This window comes from Capsicum annuum, chromosome 6, assembly GCF_002878395.1.
Source record: "Capsicum annuum cultivar UCD-10X-F1 chromosome 6, UCD10Xv1.1, whole genome shotgun sequence".
Classification (NCBI taxonomy): domain Eukaryota; kingdom Viridiplantae; phylum Streptophyta; class Magnoliopsida; order Solanales; family Solanaceae; genus Capsicum; species Capsicum annuum.
In genome coordinates, this window is record NC_061116.1 from 187,110,520 (window position 1) to 187,128,212 (window position 17,693).

Here is a 17,693-nt window from a genome sequence, read left to right on the forward strand (position 1 = left end):
AACAGCAACATGTAGATTTATATAGCCTAACGAGAAGGGAAGAACTCAAGTGTGAGTGAAGGTGACATAGATAATTGGCATAAAACCAACTGTAGAGTAATAGAAAGTGAGGTACACATAGCTTGGACATATTCTAGTCACATCATTCTTCACAGATCAAGCTCACGCACACCAACAAATAGTGAAGACATGATCACCAATACACAAGTGATCTACAGCAATAGGAGTACATTCATAACAGCAGAACAAACCAGATGCTTATGCGGCAAGTTAGGCAATGCACAGTATCCCAGTTTTGATGTATTGTCATACCATCTGCGGATGCAGTTAGAGAGACTCCTTGCAAGACACACACACATGCACATATATAGAGAGACCACTTGCAGAACGATAATGGAATATAAGCATCAAAGGCGCAACTTTATAAGCATTCACTTCAAAGAGTAGCTAAAACTTACCGTTAAGACTCTTCGAAAGAGAAGTTAAACTACTTTGCATTACCATATCCTAGAACAAAAGATCAGATGCTTTTACTGTCACATTACTATAGGAAAGGGCATCCAACCACCTAAATGATCTCACTACAACAGGGAGAAGGCGTTCCACATTAAGAGGGTTACTCTGTGGCTCTAGCCAATGGAATTGACAGTATTTCATTCGAAGGCAGCACTTGCGGTTCTTGCTTTGGTAGAACCAATTCAACGGACATAGATGGTACCTGCCACAGAGAAACAAAACACAAAGAAGTGAACTAACAATAAAAGAAAAGGTTAAAGAAGGAATGCTTCGGCTCGTTTGACTTCACTAAGAAGAAAAGATAATCCCCGCAAAAAACAATGTTAACTAGACACCAATTTCATTTCCTTCGTAAGTAACTAGAGCAAGAATCTAGGTAATTAATTTATGCGGGATATAATATAGAATGAGAGGATGCATCCATTAACAAAAATGGTTAAGAATGCCTAAATAGCGCAAATACCCCTTACTTATAGCCATTTTTACTTTAATAAATATATATAAGCCAGCTTACTTTAAAGTAAAGCATACATATAAGGCAGCTCTCAGTTTTAGACAAGAAGCCACTTGAGATGTAGAGCAACTGACAAATTCTCAAGATAAAAAGCACAGACATACCTTGCACCGAACACTTTTAATTATGGACTTCAATAGAGTATCGCCGACGATTAACCTCAAATGTTTGACAAATTCTTCCCTACATATCTTCTTGCTCTATCAATGTCGGAGAAGGAACCGTAAGACAAGAAGATCTTTAGAACGAAATGAAATACAAAATTCAGGTGTAAAATGAGAGAGGAAAAGATTCTGCAAATATACAAACCTTAAACAACTCATAGTTGCTAGTAACACGGTTCATTTTCTCAGCTGTTACTTTGTTGGAGATTGCATCAATCAACAATGAGAATGGCAAACAAGGGGACTTTGGAGTCCTTGCAGCCTTTTCCAGGGCCAATTCACCCATTGATATTTGATGGCTAAGACTTCCCTAAAGATGAACATACAAGAACTCTCATTTAAAAAAGATCTCCAGATAATTGATGAACAGATGACCACTAAAAGGACAATGCTGTAAAAGAAGCAGAAAGGTCATACAATCCTTCCCTCCCTCCCTCCCTTCCTCAACATAATTCAAGCAAGGCTACAAAACAAAAATGTTCCTTGTAGGACACATAATAATACCCTAGTTTACGCACATGCAAGAGCGATTACAATGCCTTTGCAATAACGGATGCAGATTATTGCTGCACAGCGTACATTATACTAGTACTTCACAATTGCAAAACCGTTAAATAACATCAAACAGACATCTAGCTAATACTTAAACAAGTGCCTCTTTCATCAATTATGTCCAAGACAACTAGCACACATCTGAAGAAGTAACTCAATCATTGATCAAGAACATAAATTGATGCAATAAAAATAAACAACAAACTTGTCAAAACATATAAAATAACTTTCTGCTCTTTTATGTACAATCATTTTGCCGAAGAAATTCAAGAAATGGTCTTTCGAATTAGTGAACTTCATGTTCCTCTTCTTTGTCTATTGTGGTTGATTTTTTAAAAGTTTTTCAAAATCTCAAATTTATTTCAAAGGTCATATTATCAGGCAGTTCATTTTGCTTTTGTTGCATGTCCAACACCATCTCTCTGCAACTTCCCCATCTTTCAGTTCAATGAAGATCATAGAATCAAATCCACCCAAGTTCCCACGACCCAAGTGTAAAATATTTGTAGCTAAACTTACCGAGTCCTTCAGACATGTATTAGTGGGTACCTGATCCACAGGGCTCCGACTGACACGTGAGACATCAATCCGACTAGCATTTCCAAAGTGGGGTCCTGTAAAAAGCAAGGTAGTGATAACTCAAGTGTTGCATGGTTCTTCAACTAGAAAATATTTAAAGTTTTTCACAATATTTAAAATGATAAAAACAAAGATAAACGGAAAATGCACAAAAGAAATCCCTCATATATATCTAAAGAACCTGAAATCAACAACAAATTTGTCACTTCCATTTATTTCACAGATCTAGAGAATATTGAGAATTTCACCTTATAGTTCTTACATTTCGGTTGTATATTGAAAGTTTTCCCCAGAAAGCAAATGTCGCAAAGGAAATATACCATTTTTGATCATAGTTCGGACAAATAAGATAATAACAAATAATTTACTGTATTAAACAAAAAACGGTTTTCATATTTCACTTCCCAGTCAAATGAAATAATCCTCAACTATAAATACTTCTTTTCACTTTGAAATGAAACAAATGTAGCTTGCTATACTTTTGACACAATTTTTTGAAACTACTTTCGACACACTTTTTTGAAACTACTTTCGACAGACTTAGTAAGTAACTAAATTTTATTGCCAAAAGACTAACTATGTAGTTCCACGCGCCAAAGTAGAGTTAAGATACTGTACTTTTCTCTGAGATTTGACGTTCATTAAGATAAAAGTGAATATCATACTTCTGAAAAGTTTAACAAATAAGGGTGAAGTTTACAATTCAAGGAAAGAGACGTGGGATTGGCCCAACATGAAAAAGAAAGTAAGACGAAACATGCTCCATGGTTGTAAACACTAACAACAGTTTCAAAACACATGTTAGAATTATAAGGCCTATACAGATTATCATCCTGTAGAGATTACCTGCAGCTCTTGGAGGAATTCTGAAGCCCACAATAAACTCTGGGTATATATGTGTATACATATTCATTTCCCAAACAACATATTGAGTCGGATTCTTGAGATCATCAACTCCACTATCGTATTTTTCATCACTGGGATGACATTGTTCAGATCCCCAGTGCAAAGGTTCCACATTACCCAAAATCACACGAGTAAAAACCATGTAACGAATGCCATTTTCCTCAACATCGCAATTAATAGCACTGGAAGAGAGGACGTGAGAAGAAAAATAAAGGTTGATGTTAGAACCAAAATAAAACAGACATAAACAAGACAAGAGAGACAGGTAAGAGGGAAGCTAGAACTTTCTTTGTTAGTCGTGGAGATTCATATTACGAATCACATCACAAGATAAGTTTCTATTGGAATACAATAACATTGAAAAACCTACAGCATTCTTTACTTGAGGATTTAGCTAATATTTTCCACTTTGTGGGAATACACTGGTTATGTTGTTGTTGTTGTTCTTTCCTTTTCTTTTTTCCTTTAGCCGTCAAATGAGCAGGAAAAGCTTTAATCTGATAACTGATCAAAGTTTGACCTTGTTGAAAATGCAAAATATAGTCAGTTATGAATGATTTTCCATAAAGAGAATGTATTCAAACCTTTTGGAGGCACAATGCACAGCACTCAGGAGAACTCCAACTCCAAATTTAGTCTTATCTTTAGCTCCACCGAATGCAAGGCCGTACTTCATAATTGTAGATATCAAATCTTTGGAAGCGGCAAGCCAAGCATATTGAACATTTGCATTCCCACGATATTTTTCTGTTATTTCAACCTGCTTCTCAAAGAGTTCCAAGCGAGTTCTCAAATAATTGCTAGAGCATTTGGTAATTTTGATCTCATCCGCATTAGGGATGAAATTCATTCCCATAACAAACATATTTTTGACAAATTCGGCATCTACCAATTTCTGCCTAGCTACTAAGTCAGGAGACATAGTTTCTTCGTTCAGTTTATTTTCTGCAACTCGTTCCATTTTTCCATCTGATTTTTCATCATCAGCAAAATCCTGATTGTTTTTAAGAGGATTTACTCTAATTCTCTTAAAACCGACATTGGACTCTTCTACACATTCTTCCAAATTACAATTGTCCGGTCCATTCAAGTCGATTTTGAGTTGCAACTTTAGATTATCTGGCTTAGTCATCATTAACTCTTCAGCTCTTTTCGACTGGGTTTCAAAGTACCCATGCATTTCACAACTTATGAGAAATGATTCAGGGAAGAAACTGTTACCTGCTTCATCTATCCAGGCAATAGGTTTCCGTGAACCATTTATCACATCTAGTTGAACCATATGTAGCATATCAAGCCTAATATGTGAGTCAGAAACTTTCACCTCAATAAAAGCTTGTTTTTCCCGAAATTTTTCTTTAACAATAAGAGTAACATCTTGAGGGAAGTCGATCCATTCACCGTTCTGATGAAACAGTACACGTTGCGGCAGTTCGCTTCTCATAAAGTTCAAGTTGTTCTTAAGTACAAATTTCCTGAGACGCGAGAGACAATTAGACTCGCAGACAACAACCCTTTTCCTCTTCCCAAGCTTGCTATCACAGTTGGATTGAATCGACAGTTTCTCACTGCTGGCTCTAAATAAAGGTGCCAAATTCTGAGAAACCACTTTCCTATTTGATCCAACCACAGTCCTAAAGCCATTATCTAACACTCCAACCCACTTTGGTTCCATTTCATCTACAGACAACACTATCTATTTACAAGTACTAAATGGAAAGACTAGATACTAGAGTAGTATAGTATAAATCATCTGTTACAAATTTCCGAGAAGCGACGTCATGGTGAAGAAAATGCAAAACCTAGCAAGGAAAAACAAATAGGAAGACAATCAGTCATCGATAACAGGATCTTCATGTATATATCAGTTTACTGCAACTTTAAAGGATTTTCTCCAGCTTCAATTTCTTAGGAAACAGATACTCGACAAACTGAACAAAGGCATCCCATGGAGAGATATGTTACTAAAGTAATCAATGTCAAGTGAACATTTGAATAGCCAATTGGCCTGAATTTCTAACACAAAAGTATACTTCACACTTGACAACAGGCAAAATGAGAAGATAAAACATTGAAACGCATCCAATTGAAGTAACAAACGATTTACCAAAATCATATTTGAAACGAAAGATATATTCAATTCTAAGGAGGAACAAGTGTTCGCAAACATAGCTAAGTTTGAGATACTAACCAACTTCTGCATTGCATGGCGATCGTTGTGCAAACCACTTTTCTTCATAACGTCGGTGTAAAGTCAACAAATTCTTACCTTTCGCGCAATGCTAAACTAAGAGAGATAATCTAATTGACCTCCTCTGAAAATGTAATTTTGTCAATTTCCCAATAAAACGCAAACACACAATTGATAAATAAACGTTGGAATTCAAACTTCTCCACTACAAGGCAATAAATAATTGAAAAAGAACATTTTAAAGAACGAAAAAAAAAGGCCAATGTTCTCCATTAGTATTTCTCCTAAATACATTGATCCCACATCATAGCCCACCATGTCAATTAATTGGAAATTTTCTCTCCTCCAAGAAGGAAGATCTTTCTATATCCCAATTAATCCGTTCCTTTATCCTATTACATTATTGTATATGAAAAACATCCTTGCTTATAACTACCCCTTCTCTCCAAAATACTTATATATGGGGTTCCCTTCCTCCCATTTTAACTCAAAAAAATAGTCTCAAAATAATTGTCACTTTAGGAATTCAAAACAAAAGTTAGCAATTGTTTCCATACCCTTTAACATTTAAGAAGTAGTTCTTTATGATACTGCTCAATCCTCAAAAATCATCTACTTAATAAATAGTGATAACTTAATAAACTATCATTACCAAAAAAAAAATTAAAAAAAATTAATAAACCATATCTAGTGGGCGAGGTAAAACAGTTGAACAACATTGTCTACGAAATACTACCTAGCATTTGAACTCTTCATTTTAAGACTACTTTTAGGGCTCGTTTGGTATGAAGAATAAGGGATAACTAATCTGGGATTAATTTTAGGATGAGTTTATCCCATGTTTGGTTAGGACAAAATTGTGGAATTAGTTATCCCGAAATCATAGTGTTACTTTTTGTCACATTGGGATGGGATACAGACCCGAGATAACTAATCACAGAATAACTAATTCCAATATAAATAATCTCGGAATAACTTGTTCCGAACCAAATGATACAACTTTCACAAATTCAATGTGCTTGTGCATACACTTTCTTTTTTAAATCAAAAGTTGGCATTGGGCCTCTTATTAATACACACACACATATATACAATCCACAGCAGGTGCGCGCACAGACACACACACACAAAAAAAAGAAGAAAAAAAAACTCAACAGGTTTTGAAAAGATCTTTCATGGAAATATGCTAATCAATTTTTAAAACCTTGATTTAATGTTTTCTCTACCAAAAGAAATTTTAAATCAGTAATAATAATAAATAAACCAAATTTTAACATCTAAAACTCTGCCCAGCCATATATACGCAGGCGAAAATCTGGCAAAGTATCAAAACAACTTCTCATAAACAAACAACCATCTACATTAATCTTTTTTACTCCTACTTAACTAAATATTTTTTTTCTTAATTCACAACAACTCGGATTTTGCTTATATGTACCAAAAAATACATGTTCCAACCCTCCTAAATTCCATTAATCGCAAAATTAAACATAAATTAATTCCTAGAAAACACTAAAAAAAAAAAAATCAAAATCAGGTCACATCAAGTCCGGAATAAAGCAAATAGCCCGGAATAAAAGCAAAACGAAACAGATTAATTTAAAAAATTAAAAAAAAAAAAAATTTAAAAAAAAAAAAAAAAAATAAACAAAAGGGGATTCTTACCACGATAACAGATGCCCTTCATTGATTAAAAAAAACTATCGAAGCAAAGAAGATTAGTGAAAAAAGTTTTTTCTTTTTTTTTTTGTTCAATTCTTTTGAGAAATTCAACTACTACTACTTATTTGTTTTTATACAATTGTTTTGGGAAATTCTACTAGTAATACAAAATTAATTACTACCGGATTTCAAAAATCTGATTATGCTATGTAGAGTTTGAATAGTTGAGTTTTGTAAGTTAGCTTAGGCGGAAAGAAAGGGAGTGAGCAAAAAGACAAACGGCACACTGGAAAATTTAAAAAAAATAAAAAACTACTAACCCTTTTTATATCTGTGTACTACTATGGGGTTTGCGGTAACCGTCATGATAACAACGGGTGTAAATGGCTTAGGGAAGGAAAAAACAATTAACCGCTTGCATAGAATGTATCGAATCGGTTTTTAGGTGTTTTTTCCATTAAATTTTGATAATTTTTTTATATAAATTTATAATTGTATTAAATAATTAGGTAGGAATTTTATTTTGATAGAAATTAATCGAAAAGAATATCGACCTATACTGAATAATAGATGTGTAAGTTATATTTTATATATACTATTTATTAATTTTTATAAAAATATAATAATATATAAGCATGTTGTTTAACTTGGTCTCGGTTGATATTCATATTCTTCAACTTAGGGTGTGAATAAGTAGACATTTAAAATTGTATACACATTTTATATGATATCTACTAGGCATCTACGTGACAATCTCAAGCGAATTGCCATATTGAATATGTATATGTACTTTTGAAATTTTATTAAGTGTTTATTTGTTCACACTCAAAATTGAAAGATATAAATATCAATTGAGATCAAATTTAAAAAGAAAACATGTATGTATTGTGGCTTATAAAGATAACAAAATACTAAAGTTTTGTTTTAGACCACGTTTATGTAAGTGATTACCATCATAATTAACATGCAATCCTAACACTGAAATTTATTATACTACTTTAACCAAAACAAATTAGTTTTGGCATGTCGACTCTTGAATAGTAATTATTAAGCTATAAGATGTTTCAAAGATCTTAGATAACATGATACAAATTATTAAATACCCTATATTTTTTTATGATTTAAATTTCTCATATTGAATAGAGTTAGAAATCTAAGTGATAGATGAAATGTGAAAATGACTCAAATAGAAGACAGAATTAAAGTTGAACAAAACTAGGTACAACAAACTAATTTTGTGCGCCATACTTGGCAGTAAATTAACCAACAGTACTTGACAGTAAAATTAACCAACACATAAATTTCTCATGATAGTTTAGATTTATAGGTTAATTGTGTTATTCATTTATTTTTCGTCGATCATAAGATTGATTCGTCGATCTTATTTATTGATTATTTAGATCAATAAAGAGCTACAATAATAATTATCATAAAAGAACATATAATATAATACAACACATGCATTAAACTATACAAAATAATTACAACAAAATCAACTACATATCTAAGTCATTTGTTCCACAATGCAGCCCCCCAGAACACCTTTCAACCTAAGCCTCATATGATCCCCGCCTTGACCCTTGCCATCATCTTCCACAACGAGAAAAAGGCTTGTTAGGAACCAATGGTCTCTGGAGATATATTTATAGGGATGAAATTATTTTTTAGTCCCAAATAAATCTGTGCACAAATCGATTTAAATTGAATTTTGCTATCGAATTTAAATTTCAAATTTTAATTTAGTAAAATTCTTATCCTAATTTGATTCATTCTAGATTCAATTCGATTCATCTTTTATTATTTCGATTTGATTAATCGAATCGATTTATTCAAATTTAAAATTTTAATAATCAACTATTTTCATTTCAGTTTTAGAGCAAACATAATAATTAAAGTACTCTAAATATGGAGTTTGAGCTACTGTGAGTCTGCATTAGTTTTTAAATTTATTATTGAAGTAGTAAAAGTCTCATATTGGTTGGAGAATAGACTGACAATTGGACAATCCTCCTCTCATGAACTAGCTTTCGGGATTGAATTAGACACGCCACTAATTTCTAATGCATATTTTTATTTTATAAAAGAAAAAGCAAAAGGACCTGGTCTCTAAATACTAAAATTTCAGCATATCACTCTAAAATATTTTAACAAATTAAAGGGCGCGAATCCATACTAGCCTAGAGAAATTTTATCTTTGTAACCGGTAAAATTTTTAAATTTCATCCAAATCTCTCAAAATTGCAAGGTTTGAGCCTCACAAATTGCAAGGTATGTGTCTCTCCACTACATTACTCAGCTAAGGTACTATTACATTTTAATGTCAACTACATTATCAGCTAACATCAAGAGTAAATTAGGTCATATCTTTCATCCTTTCTCTTGATGATAATTTATTTTTTCTTCAGTTTTCTCTTTCTTGTTGACCCAAGTACATGCAAAGTATTTGAGATGCTGACAGTTCATGTTGTGTGAAGGTTGAATTGGGAGTATTGAATTGTAGGTTAAAGGTTCAGTGGCATCTGTGGATTTATTATGAGATTTTTTTCAATTGGGTTGTAGGACTAAAAAGTTATGTTTAATTTATTGTGGGTTTGTCTCTTTTCAAATTTTTCATATGAAATGATGAATTAGTTCAACTTTTTTGATCCGTTAGATTCTAAAATTAAGATCCTATATTTTAATTCTCTTATTCTAAAAACTTCAAATTAGGTTTTTTCTCATGTTGTCCATTATTTTTTAGACGACAATAAAGTACTTGGTAAATATTATTACAACTTGATTCTCGATTTGCTTGCGTATTAGCTACTGATAATTGCTATTTATGTCATAACTATTGTACTGTCCGATGCCCATTTGTAGCCTAAGAAGAGTGCAGTTTATGCTCGTCTTTAAAATTCAGTTTCATTTATTACGAGGATGTTAAGATTAGTTGTGCTTGTAAACTGAAACAGTAAGACTTATTTAATTAGATTATTAAATTTTTATGATGAAAAATGAATTAGAACTTGATTTTTTAATTTTTGAGCTTTGGCTGTTACTACTTGTCATTTATAATTATTGTACTATTTGATGTCCATTGCAGCGTAGGAGATCACTCTTGTCTTTATTTTAAATTTTAGTTCTCATCAAAATGTTAGCATTATGTGTGCTTTTAAATTGAAACTGTAAGCCTTATTTATTAGGTTTTTAAATATAGCAAGTAGAGCAAGTAGAGCGGGTTATTATAAAATCTGGGTGTTACAATCGGATGTCACGATTTCAACGCTAACTTAAATCTTCCTTGAGGCTTGAGCTAAATGGTCTGATTTGTTTTAAAGCTCATGTCATTATTTTAATTTTTCTTCTTCTTTTCTATGATCTGAAACGCTACTGTAACTATGTCTGTACCTTTCTCTTTTCTTTACATTTTTTTTCGTTACTTCTATTTTTCAAGAAGCTTTTTCTTTTTCTTCTTCTTTCCCTTATTACTTGTTGTTGCTGCTCATCCTCTTCTTTTTCTTTGTTACAAATACTTGTCTTTTTCTTTATTTTAATTATTTTTACTGCTTTTTTTTTTTTGCTTCTATAACTATTGTAATTGTTTTCTTCCAAACAATGATGCCTTACAAAGATTATGATTTCAAAACATTTAGAAGAAATTATTTTTCTACAGTGATGATAATTTCAAAATCTCGAATTAAATAATGTTGAATTTTTACACAAAAATTTCTAACACCCTGTATATGACTTCTGGCAAGTTTACATAAATGCTTTTAAATATATTAGTTTCTCGCACGTGTATGTCGAAACATGTATATTATATCTATCATGTCATATTATTAAAATTAAGTTTGAGTAAATAGTTATACATAAAAGAATAAAGTATAAATTTCTATGACTGATCAAAGTGAATTGCCGTATATATGGTGACTTATTAATCGATGTCATAATGATTCGACATCGTCTACACCTATGAAGTTGAGCAATCATGGTTTTATGCAACCACACATACTATTGAAACTTGAGTTTAATTAGTTAAATGGCTTGCTACGATTCCAACAAGAGCGGATCTACTACGGTTGGAGAGGGTGCACACCCGATACACACCTTAGGTCGAGAATCATTCGTATATAGATTGAGGGGGTATTTGTACCTTATCTCAAATTTAAATGCTAAGAAAAAGAAACAATCCTATTCTCATAGAATTCTAGTTTTTACATGCTTGACTCTTGTTTCTCTTGAAGATGCATATACTTCATTTGAGAAAGTTTCATGGAAAATACTCAGCACTGCGACATCCCAACCTCTGGATTTCCATATCAATACCTGCTCGATTGTTGATGAGTGCTGCAAGTTTAGTTCAGATATAACAATATTCTCTTCGATCGAGTGGTCTTCATGCCAAACAATCTGAATGTCATGGAATCCAATCGATTAGCAAAAACAACAAATGCGTAAATGAAAAGCATAGTTTAATGAGTAAATAATGCACTAATAGACATGGAACTTTTGGAAATTAAACTTGTGATTTTTCGGCTTAACAGATGGCTTGTGTCCGTGTATTTGGAAGTAATTTTAAATATATTCCCAAGGTTGTTTCCCTCAATATTCATCTATTCTCTGGAAAATAAGCTAGTTTATCCTTCAATCGGTTAAACTGTTACTCGGGCTCAAAATAAGCATGTATTAATAAATTCTCCACCTTAGCCCCTTCCCGATATCTTGTGGGATATATACTTGGTGAATATGCCCATAGAGGTGATAAGACTGCTGCAATGAATCAAAATCAATGAAATCAACTTTATTCTCAAGCTAGGACTCTGTTTCCATTGGAAAATTAGATGAAAGTCAAAAACTGAATGACTATATAGCTTTTTTTTAAATAAAAATCTTTTATATCTCACTTTTTCAAATGAAGAATTTCCGCAAAGAATCAGGTGTGTTCTTGTCATTCTACATACAAAATATATTACTAAGTCGATATGCAAAACCTATAAACCAAGGGGTAAGCTATTTATTCTCACATATATATTTCTTGTGCTTTCTATTTGGTATCGACATTAGTATAAGTTAGCGCAAAAATAGTCTGATTCAATGGCCACATTTTAGTAGTTAGAGCAAAAGAGTCTGACTTTAGTAGTTAGAGAAATTAAGACTGAAGATTTGACACAATGTAAAAATATAACAGGAAAGATCAGAGAGAATAGATGTTAAACTCAGTGCTCGTAGATCAACTAAATAACTTGATCACGTGTTGCCTAAACTTGTAAGTTATCACGATACAATCTTCTAAGTTTTATCACATCCGAGTTTGTTTTGTGCAAAGTGCAGTTCATGGTCCACCCCTTGCCATAGAAAAATCAAACGAAATTTAGATGGAAGCTTTAAAGTAAATGACAAGGCAGGTGCAGGTGCTGTGTTGAGTAATGAGATAGGTGATCTAATCTTGGCATCACAACCGTTAAGTGCTGCAGCAACATCGGTTCAGAGGTCAATGCACTCTAGCAAGCCATAAATTGGTGCATCAATCTAGGCCTCCAGGATGCAATATTAGAAGTTGATGTAGCCCAAGTTGTGAACATGGTGATGAGCATGGAGTTCAACGACCCAAGAATAAAGAATTGTCTCAATGATATTATTTACAAGATGAATCAATCAAACTTCGCCATACAAAATTGTTTCAAAGAAGCAAATCAGTTGTCTAATTATCTTGTAAAATTTGGTTGTCTATGATCAGGCAAACTACTTCATTCATTTCAGAAACTTTCGGTGCATGCCAGGTGTCTCCTTTTGTTAGATAAATGGAAACTCCTGAAAATACGATTTCGATATGACAAAGCCTACTTTTTTGTTAGTTAAATTGTGTAACTTAGCTAAACAGGAAGGTTTTAATTCCCTGTTTAGCACCTTTTTAGTGAGATTGACTGCAATAAATCTCGTGATGTATTTTGGAAGGTAAGGTAAGATCCTCCTCGTTTCTCCACCTTCCTAATCAAATACAACACATCTAGGCAATAGCCTACTAAATTTAAAAAAAAAAAAAAGAACCATACAAACATGAATTGCTGGTCTATCTTCTTCGTGTAATTTAACATATTTGAAAGTATATTTTTTTTTTCCTGAAAGAAGACTAATATTAAAGGTTGGTAAATACCAAAATGGTGATGATGTATCAAGATAAGTTCGGAAAAAATCTGGTTCAGTTGATACAATTTTCTTTTAATATTGTGCGAGACTATTCAATAAGACAACTCTTTATTGCACAAAGAAACCTAGTTACTACCTCGTTGTTATTTTATCAATTAGATACTTGATTTATCTGTGAGACTAACAATTTTTAAGTGTTTCTAATCATCGGTTTAATAATCTACAACAAATAACTTAGTATATTTAACATAAAATGTGCAGGGCGTATGCAACTCTTGATGAGATTTATGCAGATAAGTGACTATGCTAGGTTATCTCAGTACATACTTGTGCTTGGTGAGTGAAACTACTACGTAAAAAAAAATCTCTGCATATTAAAATTTTGTTGAATCAAGTAAATGTATGAATATCCTCAACCAAGAAAGAACACCGCAATTAACAATATTCTAACACGTGATTCATTGAAGTTTCAATAGATCAGAACATTTTCTACTTAAGTGAACAAGGAAGGATCTAAAAAGTCTTTTTTTTTAGATAGACGTAAAGAAAGAAGAGTAGAGCAAGCCAAAACTTTGATGATCAAGTACATAAACTGGGTAAGAAAACTAAAGAGAGAGAAGTGGACAATTATTTGGTGAAAGAGTAGTAAGAGACAAACCTGAAGTCACTTATGGAGACGATGAAGCCATGGGGGAATTGATTTCTGATTGAAAAATCTAAAGGGCACAACTCTTTCACAAGGCAACTAAAGATGCCTAAAAACGTGACATTGAAATGAATCACAAGAAAAAATTTTACATGTCGAATTATTTTCATCAGTTGACATTATGGCGAATCCTTGAATTATCAATTAGCCAGTGTTCATTCAAAATTGTATACACATCAAACTAAAGAGAGTTTGGTCACATAATAGTTTAGATTACATCAGTGGTAAAACAAAATTTGAGGAGAGTTAGAAGGGTGAAAAATGTATGAACTTTGCTACTATAGTAATAAAATAGAAGGAAACTTACAACTCAAATTTGAGGGCGAACGATTTCACTAAACATCAATAGGGAAATTAGATGAAAGGATTTGTGAGAGTGCCAGAATTATGAAAGGATTTGCGAGAGTGCCAGAAATATGAACATGAACTACAAAAGCATAAACTGTTTGAAGAAAATTGCTAATATAAAAAGATAGAAAAAGTAACTAAAATATTCCAAACAACGAAAATGGAACATAGTTGGTATAGTGTCGTACACGATTCTAAAAAGATTTGTATAGGACTTGATGCTGGAGGCGTGTCTGTCCAGAAGTGATATTGGATGCGTCTCTTCAGAAAATTGCAACCCTAGTATCTGTAGGGTTGTAAAATTAAGAGAGAACTAAATTCTCTGGGGTATTTATGAAATTTTGATTTTTTCATTTAATTTAATTTAGGGATAGTTCAGTAATTTCACTTTAAGTTTTCTGAGTTAGTGCTTTTAAGGTAGTATAAATATAGATATAGATTATAAAATGCTTTAAACTGCATAACATATGCACTGTATAAACGCTTTAACATATTTTTAAAATGCATTGCACATAATTTCGATGTCTCTGCATAAGCACAAATGCAATTGCACAATCGCTTTAAATTGTCTTAAAAGCACTATGCATAACTTTCGATTTCTTTTAAATCACTGCACAATTGCTCCCAAATGCACCGTACAATTGCTTTATAGAAATGCATTGATTGCAAAAAGGTTACCTTTTTTTATAAATGAATGACTTGAAAAAAAACCTTAATCCATATATCATTTGACTAAAAATATCTCATCTTCATAATTTATTTGGTTTATAACCTCATTTTCATTAATCATTACCGAAATGCATCGTCATCATAAATTATCAGCCTAAAACTTTATTTTCATAAGTTTTGATAGAGGTATCATTTCATTAAATTATTTCGAATTGCAATACTACAATTTCATAAATAAACGCCTAGGAGGTGTCATTTTGAGGATTTTCTGGTTATCGCTTTACATTTACTTTCTCTGTCCATTTTTTATTTTGAAATGTCTAACAATACTTATTCAATTTATAAAATCAATAGATATTTATTCTTTTCCACCTATTTTATCCTTAGTATTAAATATGATTCATTATCTAATGCATTTTTTAAAGCATTAAATTAATTACGTTAAAGGTTAATATGGTAAAATTACCTCTATTATTTACTACTTCTGAATAGATGTGCCAATAGAAAAGTGAACAAGTAAAGATGGGTGGAGAAAATAATAATTATGTACTAATTGCTTTAATAGTTTAAGTTTCGTAGAAACCTTAGCACAATGTGAAACTATTTCTTAGCAATGAATTGGACAATTTGTTGAGCAAGTTTAGCTTCCCAACAAAGGTCAAAGATCTAATTCGAACTCTACTCGTCTCTACACTCAAGTTTCTTCTTCAATCAAAATATTTAGTGTCTTCATAATTTGACACTAGGACAATTTTTGTAAGGTCGTGTCTACCTCATTTTCTAATTCATAAATATTTTAAGTTTTGAACTACATACGACCTGATTCTCGTAAAATTTGAGATATGTAGGTGACTTGAAAGTGATTTCGGCGACAATCTCTAAAAAGTTTTCATGAAAAAAGGAGCAACCCGGTGCACTAAATCCCCCGCTATGAGCAGAGTTCGGGGAAGGGCCCTACCACAAGGGTGTATTGTACGCAGTCTTACCTTGCATTTCTATCAGAGGCTGTTTTCAAGGCTTGAACCCATAACCTCCTGGTTACAAGGCAGTAACTTTATCAATTACTCCAAGATTCCCCTTCTTTAAAATGTTTTCATGATTTTTGAAAAATTTTCTGTCCCACAATCTTTCCAAAACCCATATCTTCTCACCCCTCCCAAGATCGTATTTTTTGGTCAAGACAAAATTAGCTACTTGTCAACGTCATTATTCAAAACTGTTACATTATCTCCGGTTAAAAAGGAACAAACTGCTAATTTTGACCCTCATCTCTTCCTATTTCAGGGTCCTAAATTAATAATTTATGACATCACTTTATTTAACTACTAGTACTTTTATCACTTGACAGTGCCCAAGCGCACACGCAAGTGTACGTGGTCTTATCAAGTAGTAAAGTGGCTTCAAGAAAGCCCAAGTATCTATCTCTCAGGGACTTGCGTTCGCCGCCTATCCAATTCTAGTTTAACAAATTGAGAAGAGTAACAAATAGAGTTTTAAAATTGATAACTAAAAAAAACTAAACTAATGCGAAAAAGTAATGACTTAGGACAATCAATGGATAGAAGCCCAGGGTTAAGGCTTAAGACCAATCATACTATGTTATTGAACTTCATTCGTTAAATCGCTTATCTTGGTTGTTGATTCATAGGGTTAATTGCATGATTATGGTTTCCCAACCTCTAATACTTTACCTAAGTTGAACCTTACAACTACATCATTGAGCAGAGATGTAATAGTTCACTTAAGTTCTTTACAAATATCATCCTACGTGTGAATCAAGTAAGGTATCTAAGTACAATCCTGTCCTAGATACTAATTCAAATCTCTTATTTTATAAAGAAATAAGAACCATACTTTGCTTATTCCCATGTTCCATCTCCCTATTTCCTCCCTGAGATCACAAGTTTGACAATTGATGTATTCTAAGGGTGATCAATCCTCAAAATAGTTAAAACAAGAATAAACAAACAACCATAATGATAAGCAATTTAAACAAAATTAATTCAAAATGAAAGTAGTCATGATCTTGGACTTAACCACGGAAAGTGAGTTTTACCCTTTAATGGGAATATTCATCATCCAATCCCTTGGATTGATGATACAAACCATGAAAGAAACTAAAATAAAAGAATGATAAAAACCCTAAAAAGAAGTTGTGTAGCCTCCAATATCTTTCAAGAATTTCCAAAAGTAAATAAAAAATATGAATACTGTCCTATTTATAGTGGAAGAAATAGACCATGCCTTGTTGAACAAGGAAACAGTTTCTGGTCGTCTGTGAACCCAGTGATGCGTCGCGTCGATTATCGCATTGGGTATATCGACGCGACGCGTCGACTTCATGTTTGTTCACTGTTTTGGATGCCTTCTAAATCCATTGATGTGTCGCACGCGCCAAGAATCCTTCTCATGCGCCTACACTCTCCCAATAATTTTTAGGTGTCCAAATTGGCGTCAAGCTGTGTTTTGTGCTTTCGTAATCCATTTCAAGCCTTTTTTAGTTGTTTCCACTTTATTTAAAGCTTGTAAATACTTCATATATCATCATAGTCCATTAACCAAGAATCCTATAGCATTAAACACAACAATTTAGAGCTCAAAACAACACAACATCCTCAGCGATGAACTAGAAACACGAGCTAAGCATAGGCTAAATTCACATAGAGCTTTAACTTATTGGTTTGACTCTTTTATTGATCCAATTGACCCTTGAACATTATAACTAAGTTGTTTCACATATAAATACATAATTACAACCTT

The 17,693-nt window shown here is 32.6% G+C and overlaps 1 protein-coding gene across 5 annotated transcripts; it reads right to left on the reverse strand.

The window, feature by feature from the left end:
• Positions 1-380: 380 nt before the first annotated feature.
• LOC107872865 (inactive poly [ADP-ribose] polymerase RCD1) lies at positions 381-7,530 on the reverse strand. 5 transcript variants are annotated; one of them, XM_047415000.1, is made up of 8 exons: positions 7,405-7,530; positions 5,423-5,546; positions 3,816-5,033; positions 3,172-3,413; positions 2,266-2,360; positions 1,340-1,504; positions 1,135-1,230; positions 381-718 (listed from the first exon to the last, which is right to left on the reverse strand). In XM_047415000.1, the coding sequence occupies exons 3-8, from the start codon at positions 4,904-4,906 to the stop codon at positions 617-619; spliced, it is 1,791 nt and encodes a 596-aa protein (XP_047270956.1). In that variant the 5' UTR covers positions 4,907-5,033; positions 5,423-5,546; positions 7,405-7,530; the 3' UTR covers positions 381-616. The 5 variants fall into 5 exon arrangements, with proteins under 5 accessions (XP_047270956.1, XP_016574997.2, XP_047270958.1 ...); XM_016719511.2 differs by lacking the exon at positions 7,405-7,530 and adding an exon at positions 7,088-7,383; XM_047415002.1 differs by lacking the exons at positions 5,423-5,546; positions 7,405-7,530 and adding an exon at positions 7,088-7,383 and having other exon boundaries at positions 2,296-2,360.
• Positions 7,531-17,693: the final 10,163 nt, after the last annotated feature.

What these genes read in the sequence shown, in the direction of transcription:
- LOC107872865 (XM_047415000.1), bottom strand. Translation starts at nt 4,906, where the DNA reads ATGGAACCAAAGTGGGTTGGAGTGTTAGATAATGGCTTTAGGACTGTG. An exon ending in ATACATGTCTGAAGGACTCG is followed by an intron (nt 1,505 to 2,265) that starts GTAAGTTTAGCT and finishes GTTCATCTTTAG; the next exon opens with GGAAGTCTTAGCCATCAAAT. An exon ending in GCAACTATGAGTTGTTTAAG is followed by an intron (nt 1,231 to 1,339) that starts GTTTGTATATTT and finishes CGACATTGATAG; the next exon opens with AGCAAGAAGATATGTAGGGA.